The sequence below is a fragment of the Globicephala melas genome, chromosome 20 (assembly GCF_963455315.2).
Source record: "Globicephala melas chromosome 20, mGloMel1.2, whole genome shotgun sequence".
Taxonomy (NCBI): domain Eukaryota; kingdom Metazoa; phylum Chordata; class Mammalia; order Artiodactyla; family Delphinidae; genus Globicephala; species Globicephala melas.
The window spans coordinates 52,449,233-52,459,499 of record NC_083333.1 but is presented as its reverse complement, the minus strand read 5'-3'; the positions used below and the strand labels follow the sequence as shown (position 1 = coordinate 52,459,499).

The 10,267-nt window shown below is 48.2% G+C and overlaps 1 protein-coding gene across 1 annotated transcript in view; it reads right to left on the bottom strand.

Annotated features, from left to right (window-relative positions):
- Positions 1-316: 316 nt before the first annotated feature.
- C20H17orf67 (chromosome 20 C17orf67 homolog) overlaps positions 317-10,267 on the bottom strand; it is a 34,146-nt gene continuing 24,195 nt past the window's right edge. Inside the window, exons 4-5 of the mRNA XM_030881638.2 lie at positions 2,886-3,023; positions 317-704 (exon numbers count right to left, since the gene is read on the bottom strand). Of these exons, the coding sequence (XP_030737498.1) occupies positions 2,907-3,023 (117 nt within the window). The 3' untranslated portion in view covers positions 317-704; positions 2,886-2,906. The remainder of the gene's footprint in view (positions 705-2,885; positions 3,024-10,267) is intronic.

Here is a 10,267-nt window from a genome sequence, read left to right as displayed (position 1 = left end):
TTCCACAAGAAATGTCCCCTTGGCTAGAAGACCAGGGTGTAGAGCTGGTACTAAGTTACGGCTCTATTTCCAGAGCTGGCCTTAGGTAAATAATCTCTTTACCAAAAGAGATGGCTCTTGTGAAAAATTGCTGGGTGTTTGTATTTTTATCCATTCATCTATTCAAAGAACAGTAAATTTTCTGATCCTGGAGTCACAAAGATAAACAAGGAAGAAAAACCTCTGCTTCTCTTCTTGTAGGAAAGGAAAGGAGACAACCATGGAAAGCAGGCTTAACACCAGTGTTTATTAGAGCAGAAAAGGAGAGGAAAAAAAAAAAAAAAAGCAATGACCAAAACCCCAGCCGCCCCAAGCGGTGTGCTTCACTTAGCAGAACAAGGCTTGCTCGCTAACCCCTCTCCTGTTCTGGAGGCCCCAGCTCCACCGGCCCCAGGAAAGGTTCTCCCTCTGCTCACCCTGCCACAGTGGTAGGAAGGCCATTGCGGGGCAGGGAGGGGGACCTGGAGTTTAACGATTGGTTTTAATGAGTTGTGCACGTTAGTCAAATGAAGCAGCACAAATATCTGCCATCAATCCCCAAGGCAACCTCTGCTGTGCCCACGACTCACAAAGCCTGAAGACGCCCATTCCACAGCTGAAAAAGAAACGAAAGGAGCCTCATCTTGTTTCAATAGTATCCGCGCCGCTGTTTATCAAAATGCTTGCTGGAAAAGAACAAGAAAATAATGTTAATGTGATGATGATGTCGATAAAAAAGAAGAAGTGGGGGGGGGAAGAGAGGAGGGAGAGGAGGGGAAGGGGGAGGGGAAGGGGGAGGGGGAGGAGGAGGAAACAGTTATCGAGCTGCCATTTCCTGAGCACTTCCTAGCATGCGCCAGGGCAGCGCTGTTTTCCATGCACTGACTTTTTTGATGCTCAGAACAGCTTTATGAGGGAGGAACTCTTCCATGTTACAGGTGAGGAAACCGAGACAGAAGTTAGGAATCGTTTCCGAAATGGAGTCACAATCTGAATGCTACCTGACTCCAAGTTCCAAGTGGACCCATCCCTCCAGCCACTACGGCCTGGTTTTCCTGGTTGAAATGGATGTTGCCTGGAGCGAGGCCTCTGTTTGGCAGGAGCAACCCCCGCCCCACCACCACCAGCGTCCTGGAAGCCTCTCCCCTCCCCTGGCCTGCACCATGGTGACAAGTGCCTCTGCTCACAGAGCCAGTCACTACGCTCCAGGCTCTGTAGATATCATCACTACCCCAGTTTACAGATATAGAAATGGAGACTCAGAGAGGGTAGGTGACTTGTCCAAAGTCACAGAGCGGGAACACAGAGCACAAAACCCAAGTCTGCCCAACTCCAGAGTCTGAGCTCTTAAGTACTCCGCAGTGCTGTGTTCTGAAAGAAGCCAAGAGCGGGCTTCTGGTGCTGGAGGAAAAAGGTCCCTGGTGCCGGGGGTGGGAGAAGCTCTGACCTAGAACAGGGATCCAGAGGCAGTGGGGACCAGAGCACGATGTCAACCCAGCCCCTAGCCCTCAAAAGCAGAACTCCTGTTCCATTCCTAGCAGATGCTCCTCTCACTGTCTGTTAAAGCCCCTCACGAGGACCGTGCCCACCCCCATCCCCAACACACACACACACACACACACACACACACACACACCCAGGTTCCAGCAGTACCGCCCGCGGAAAGCTTGCAGGATTTGGAGTTGTCAGAAGACAGACACACCAACTACTGCCCAGCATGACTTAGTAGCTTAATCACGCTCAGTTAGGTCCCCTATAAAACAGAGTTAAAACACACGCCCTGCAGGCTTCCCTGGTGGCGCAGTGGTTGAGAGTCGTGCCCCAGTCCGGGAAGATCCCACATGTCGCGGAGCGGCTGGGCCCGTGAGCCATGGCCGCTGAGCCTGCGCGTCTGGAGCCTGTGCTCCGCAGCAGGAGAGGCCACGACAGTGACAGGCCCACATACCACAAAAAAAAAAAAAAAAAAAAAAAAAAAAAACACGCCCTGCAATGATCAGGAGTGTTAAGAGGATCAAATGAGAGATTTTGTGCGATAGCACCCTGAAAATTATAAAGAGCAGTCCTCTAACGGGAGCGTTCCTGTGTCAATTCACAGCAGCACAAAATAAACAGCAAGGAAAGAAGATTTCTCTTAACAACAAATGATCAAGTACCCAGTTATATCCTGTCCTGCTTAATACATACAAATCACAGAGGAGGAATGAGACTCACTAGGCTTAACCTCTGAAGGGATTTAGTTATGTAATCTAGCAAGAATTGGAAAGGGGACGAGGAGATGGACACAGACACACTGTGAGTGGAGCAGCAAACAGCCTCTCGCAGGAACAGAGGTACAGAGGTGGGCTGTGCTGGGAGTGCTGAACCATGCAGGTCAGGGGGACTGAAAGGGCAAAGCCAGAAGAAGAGGGAAGATGGGACACAGGCTGGGCAGAGCCCCAGTCTGGAAGGCTGTGGGGAGGCAGTAAAGAAGTTGCTGATCCTGGTGACAATGGTGACCGTTGTGATGGATGTCACCAGTCAAGCCCATGGATGCTGACGCCACCTGGAGAGACCCAAGTCTCAGCAAGCCATGTCTCTCCAGATTTGTATCCCAGAGGGACCCTTTCTGGATGGCAAATAGGGTCACATCCTTCCCGTACTTGGGATCTCTTGGTGACTCAGCAGGTGTCAGGCCCCCGTGCGCGTCCCCAGTGGTCCTCTCAACCTGGCTCCCACCGACCTCTCCTGCCTTGCACTTCCCGTTCTCCAACCCATAACCAGCTCACCTGCTGGTTCCCCTAACACCATGCTCTCGAAGACCCCCGAGCCATGCCTGCACTGCCCACCGCCATCTCCCTGAAACAGAAGGCCAGGGAGAAGGAACGTACCGGGGGCTGGTCCCGAGCTGCTTACACAGGATGGACCATGTTCCTGTCGCAGTGGGGCTTGCAGTGGGGGTTCAGCCAGTGCTCCAGGAACTGCTCTTCAGCACGGCGTTCCAGGCGGAGCAGATGGTGCATGTACTCCTGGCAAAACAAACCCACATCGAAGAGAAGCTTTTATTCACGGCTGATGGTCGAGCTGCCCATGTTCGGGGTACAGCTGTGGTTCTGAGACAGGGCAGCACAGCCAGGCAGGAGAAACCGCCACCAACCCTAAGTGCGGCGAGGGTGTGTATCCATGGGAACTCACAGACACTGCTGATAGAGAGTTACATGGAAAAACCACTTTGGAAAACAATCGGTTGCCTGCAATCCAGAAATTTCACTCTTGTTTATATCCTCGAGCAATGATTCTCAAATTTCATCAGGCATCAGAATCACCCAGAAGACTTGTTAAAACCTACAGACTGCTGGGGCCCCACCTTCAGAGCTTCTGATTCAGTGAGTCTGGGTTAGGGCTCCAGAATCTGCATTTCTAACAAGTTCCCAGCTGAGAATGCTGCTGGTCACTCTGAGAACCAGAGCAGATACGAATGTTCACAGCAGCAATAAGTTTGTAGTAGCAAAATTCTGGAAACATCTGGAAACATGTTAAATATCCATTGACAGGAGGATGGATAGATAAATTATGGTAGGGTCACAACGTGGAATATTATACAGCAATGAAAAAGTGAATTATAGCTACATACAACAACATAGATGAGTCTTAGAAATAGCATAATGAGTGGAAAGAGCAAGTCCAGGAAGGCAGTGTTTACAGTGCGACACCATTCTAATAAAGCTCAAAACATGCATAACTAAATAATATATTTATTTATTTATGGCCGCACACGTTTGTGATAAAATCATCTTTTTTAAAAGGCAAGGGATAACTGTGAGAAAGCTGGAGTTGCTATACTATTATCAAACAGAATAAACCTTAAAGCCAAAATAAAGTTACTAGGGATAAGGGGCATTTTGTAAAAACAGCCTGGCAGCTCCTTAAGATGCTAAACAGAGTCAACATTTGACCCCACAATTGTGTATACAAGAGAAGTGAAAGCATATGTTCACACAGAAACGTGTACACAGCTGTTCACAGCAGCACTATTCATCATAGCCAAAAAGTGGAAACAACCCAAACGTCCATCAGTAGATGAATGGATAAAGAATGTAATGTGTCCCTATACAAGGGGAATACTATATGGCCATTACGAGGAACGATGCACGCTACAACCCGGATGAACCTCGAAAACATTGTTACGTGAAAAAGGCCAGTCACAAAGGACCACGTGTTGTATGATTCCATGTCTATGAAATGTAACTGGCTCTATGTGTTGGTGTGTCCACAACAGAGAGCAGCTGATTGTCCGGTGCTGCCCAGCTCCATGACCAGCCTCTCCATCGACTCAGGAACCCGAGCCAGACGTGGACCACTGTGTCTCCCTCAACTCATCCTGAGACTGAGTGTGAGGACTCTGAGCCTGTCTCCAGGAGAGTTCTCAGATGACTCCCTCCATCTCTGCCACTTCTGCAGGTCGGGTCTCCACCGTTGCCACCCAGGCTGTCCCAGCTTCCTCACCCCTGCATCCGTCACTCTACCTCCCGTTCCGCCCACACCACGTCCCACACCCCCCACCATTTCTGCTCCAACCCAACAGACTGATCTGCCCAAATGCAGCCCTGAAAGGGCCACGGCTCTTCAGAGGCCTTCGCCAGCACTGCCTTCCTGCAAGGAGGGAAGAGGTGATGACCAACTGCCCCTTGGGCTTGGCCTGTGGCTCTGGATAATGTCACTGTAACCAGCAAGTGAGGACACCTCCTCGTGGGATCTACCACCTCCTGCCACTCTTCACAACGGCAGAGAGGGCCCCCTCCTGCCCTGGTCCATGGTTGTCACTGACAACAAAGCGTTGTTGGTCTCTGAGCTTCTCTAGAACCACAATTTCTCCTTCAGATGGTTCCCCTAATGGAACTTTAATGAAGGAACCATTCACAGCCGTGTAAACAGGCTGTGTAAACCACCGAAGCGCATTCCAGTACCAGGGACTAGCAATAGAGAAAAACCCCATGGCCATGCCTAGACCTGCAGGGCCCAGGGCAAGGGCTCAGCCTCTGTAAAGCAGGGGAAGAGCAGGAGACAAATACCCCATCCTCTCTCTCCTCTTGCCCTCCATCTCCTGCCAAGCCCACGCAGAAGCCAGCCGGCCAGGGATCCAGGCGATGCAGTTTCTAGGGGTCCACTTCCGGAGCCGGGCAGAGCCAGGTGGAGGATGGATGGGGGACAGGGTGGAGAAAACCAGCAGCTGTACCAGGATGATGGCGTATGAGGGGTGTGCTGTCGCCCTTAGAAGCAAGTAAAGAGCGTAAATGATAGCTGTTACTGATGTTTGCTGCAAAGGAGCCGGCTTCTTGGGCTGTGCATCCATTGATCATCGACCACTGAACACACTGATCCGGCTGGAGGAGGGGCGATTGTTCCTTTGCATGCAGTTATCGTCTCTCCCCCTCCTCTTCCTCAGTTTGCTCTTGCTCTGCCCTCGATCAACAGGAGTGTCACTTCCAGGTTCAGGGTAAATCTTCTCTTCCCAAAGTGGCTTGATCTTCAACAAAGCCAGTTCAGGCTGTGAGTTTTCTGTGTGTTGTTTCTCATTGCATTATCCCATATAAATGATACACCAGAAAAATGGTAAATCAATAGGATGCTTCTTAAATAAGAGTGAAGTGTTACTTCTCTTGTCTTAATCACTTACAAATTCTCTTCTTTCCCTCCATACCTTGCCTCTCCATCCCCTGCTGCAAACAGAGAAGTGGTCCATGGGCATCGCCCAGACCACCAGCAGTAGTTCTCCACGCGTCTGTCCGTGACCCCACATGGCTGGTAAAGCAGAGTTCCAGCCTGCTCCTGGGCTCCCACCTCTTCCCCACTCTCCACCCCCACCAGCCAAGCAACCCCTAAATCCCGTGGATGCTCTTGGATCCCATCTCCCCATCCCCACTGCCCCTGCCCAGTCTCAGTCCCCACCCTCCTGCTAGATCCCTGCCACTGCATCTGCAGGGTTCTCCCTGTCTCTCGTCTTACCTCCTTCCTCTACATTCCACCCCACAGCCAGGGTGGGTATTTTTTCCTTTTTTCTTTTTAATAGACTTTATTTTTCAGAGCACTTTTAGGTTCACAGCAAAATGGAGCAGAAAGTACAGCAATTTCCCGTATACCCCCTGTCCCCACAAACACACAATCTCCCCCATTATCAACATCTCGCCCCAGAGTGGTGCGTTTGTTACAAGAGATGAACCTATGTTGACACAGCGTCATCACCCAAAGTCTATAGTTTACATTGGGGTCGCTCTTGGTGTTGCATATTCTATGCGTTTGGACAAATGTATAACGTATCCATCATTATAGTATCATACAGAGTATTTTCACTGCCTTACAATCCTCTGTGCTCTGCGTATTCATCCCTTCCTCCCCTCTAACCCTTGCAATGACTGATCCTTTTACTGTCTCCAGAGGTTTGCCTTTTCCAGAATATCATATCATTGGAATTATACTGTATGTAGCCTTTTCAGATCAGTTTCTTTCACTTAGTAATATGCATTTAAGTTTCTTCCACGTCTTTTCATGGCTTGATAGCTCACTTCTTTTTAGTGCTAAATAATATTCCACTGTCTGGATGCACCACAGTTTATCTATCCATTTACCTACTGAAGGGCATCGTGGTTGCTTCCAAGTTTTGGTAATAATGAATAAAGCTGCTATAAACGTCTGTGTGCAGGTTGTTGTGTTGAACATAAGTTTTCAACTCATTTGGGTAAATACTAAGGAGCATGATTGCTGGGTCATATGGTAAGAGGACGCTTAGTTTTGTAAGAAATTGTCAGGCTCTCTTTGAAAGTGGCTGTACCATTTTGCATTCCCACCAGCAGTGAATGCGAGTTCCTGTTGCTCCACATCCTCGCCAGTATTTGATCATGTCAGTGTTCCGGATTTGGGCCATTCCAATAGGTGTGTAGTGGTATCTCATTGCTGTTTTAATTTGCATTTCCCTGATGACATATGATATGGAGCAGCTTTTCATATGCTTGTTTGTGATCCGTGTTCTTCTTTGGTGAAGTATCTGTTCAGGTCTTTTGCCAGGGTAGGTTTTTTGTTTGTTTGTTTGTTTTGTTTGTTTGTTGCGGTACGCGGACCTCTCACTGTTGTGGCCTCTCCCGTTGCGGAGCACAGGCTCCGGACGCGCAGGCTCAGCGGCCATGGCTCACGGGCCCAGCCGCTCCGCGGCATGTGGGATCTTCCTGGACCGGGGCATGAACCCGTGTCCCCTGCATGGGCAGGCGGACTCTCAACCACTGCGCCACCAGGGAAGCCCCAGGGTAGGTTTTTAAAACATGAAAAATGAAAATGGTTTTATTGGTTTTTTTATCACAACAGTGATACATATTACTGTTTTGAAACTATGTAACAATAAAAAGTTATAAAGAAGAGAGTGAAAAATCCTTGTTGTTTGTTTTGTTTTGTTTGTCTATCTCTTTATCCTGTTGCAAAGTGACATTTTTTTAAATCTACTCATGTTGTTTCCTCACTTAAAATACCTGAATGGCTTCCACTGGGCTCAGGAGAAATTCCAGTGCCTTCAATGTTTTGTGGGGCTCCCGATGGCCCAGCCTCACCCATTTCCTCTTCTCCCACCATCAACCCTTTGCACTCCGTCTGTCCCTGGATTGGCTACACTCGCTCTGCTCTCTAATCTCATGCTATTTTCTCTGCCTGGCACACCCCTGTGCCTTCTCTTTTTCCTGTCTCACTCCTATCTGACTTTTCAGCCCTCAGCTTAGATGCTTCTTCCTCCAGGCAGCCTTCTCAGGTTCCCTGTGACCCCATAGCTCTCTGGACTTCTCCTGGCATAGCCCTGGTTACTCTGTTTAGCAGTGACCACATTCTGACAGTAGGGACTTAATTGGGCCACATCAGATTTTTTAGTGGAGGTGTCATGTGTCTTGGCTCACATATTGGCATGTGAACTTTATGTTTCCCCCACAGAAGAGATAAAAAAAAAAAGACTTGTAATTTGTAGGATGTATGTTGTCGATATTGCCCTGAAATAAGCCTTGGTGCTGAGATTATGGGATGGGAATCATTGCAAAGTGTGCATGGAACAGTCCACATAAACACATACGGGTAACCCAAAGCTGCAGGCCATTAACCAGAGAAGTGGCATTTCACCTTGGGCGAGAGTAGTCATATGTGGTAATATAAGATTATTTTGGCATGTATAGATATAAAAATCCTAAATCATGAAAACCCTCCTATGGCATTAATGAAGCTTTAACAGACGGTCCAGTCTAGAACTTTGAGTTCTTAAGTTTCAAGAAAAACCCCTAGGAAGTCTACATCCTATTTTAAATATAACTTTTTTTTTCAATTTAATGACTGTGCAAAGGAATGAATTAGGAGGTGTCCAATTTTCCTGAAATGTTTTTTCTTTCCCCCAGGACTCATGCAGTTTAAAATTGTTTTGATTATCGTTGTTTTCATTTAACTCTTCAAAATGCACCCTGTGTCCTGGGTGTGGAGTCTCCGGGGCAGCTGGGGAAGGGCTGGATGCTGGGAGGGCTGCTTATGGGATCCAACAAGGATTCCCCAGCAGCTTGCTGGACACGTTTGTGAGTCTGGGGCTGAACCCTGCCCTGTCTTCCCTGTCTGAGGAATCTTTGGCCAGAAGAATAGTCATCGGGAGGAACAGGAAGGCAGTGTGCAGGCTTGTCAATAAGGAACAAGGACTTCTCAGCATACAGCTTTGCTTATTCAACTGTTCCGTGTAAGCAGCTCACTGAAGGAAACCCACGTTGCCATCTTCTTGCCTGCCTGTTTGCCAGAGCGGTGTGGTGGAGAGGCTAAGAGGTTTGGGTCTGGGTCCGGATCAGGGTCTGGTTCCAAACAAAACCCTGCCAGTACTATTGCTTTACCTCTCCAGCCTCAGTTTGTCCATCTGCAATGTGGGGATGGCCCTCGCACTTATCTCACTGGGTTGCCAGGATTAAATGAAATGGTACAAATAAAGCTCTGTGCCAAATATGTAGTCTCCATTTTCACTTCTAAACCCATTCTCTCCCCTCCTTCACCTGGTCTTTTGCACTAAGAGACTGACCTAGATGAACTGCAACCACAGAGTCTTTTGTCCTGGGGTTTCCGGTTGGGTTTGGCGTATAGGAGGCGCCAGCAGCGGACTAGAGGTAGGAGGGGAGAGGTGAGGGTATGTACTCCCCTGCAACCTCCCCGAGGAGTCTCGGCAGGTTGGCTGCATCCCTCCCCTGAAGACCCAGCTCCTAGAGGGCTGCCGTTCCGGGTCTGGGAACCACACTCTTCCCTTCCGCCCTCATGCCTCAGGAGTCTTATCCCTGCATCCTTTATCGTTTCTTGGTAGTTCACCTTCATCTTGCCACACCTTTGTAAAAAGTCTCTTTATTAAGCCCTCCTCAGTTAACTTTGGTTACTATTAGATGTGGAAGATGTGAGCATGCCTTGAGGTTGTAGATGGAGCATCTCTCCCAGGAACTGGTCCACAGGAAACTTTCAATAAATGTTTGTTGAATGAAAAAATAGCTGTGGTCCTCAAAGCATGGTCTGTGCTCCCCTCGGGGGGTCCATGATGTCAAAACTATTTTTCGAGTAATACTAAGACATTTGCCTTCTCACTGTGTGCGTTGGTGGGTAAAACTGACGCCTCGGCAGGAGTCGAGGCAGTAGCACCCAACTGTCCTAGTGGTCGACATATCCTTCATCACACGGTCGCAGTTAAAGTAAATACAAATAAAACATTCTCAAAATGCCAGTTTCACTGAAGCATGCCCTGGTGAAGCCGTAGAAAATGACCGCATGCACGCAGCACTTCTGCTGCATGACAAAGTACAATGATTTTCTCAAGGAAAAGCACCTGGGGGACTGTTGGCATCAAGAGTTGAAGTAGGTGTGTTTTATGCGTGTGTTTGGCAGACATATTCCCAAAAGTGAATGAAGTGAGCTTATCATTTCCAGGGAAACTGGAAATATCATTTTGTTACAAAATGATAAAATTTGAGCTTTCAAGGGGAAATTAGAACTCTGGAAAACTTATATTTGTGATCATGAACCTGACAGCTTCCCAATAGTTAAAGACTTTTCCAATGAGATTGGTGGTGATAAGAAAGAATGTCACCACTGTTATACAGCATTTATACACCACTTATAATTATATGCTGATTGGCATCCTTATTCATTTAATCCCTGTCCGTCTCAGCCAAATACCCAACTGGCTTTTTGACAAGAGTGTCCAAGGAATACCTAGTATACGGTTTAGTGCTTGGCACAT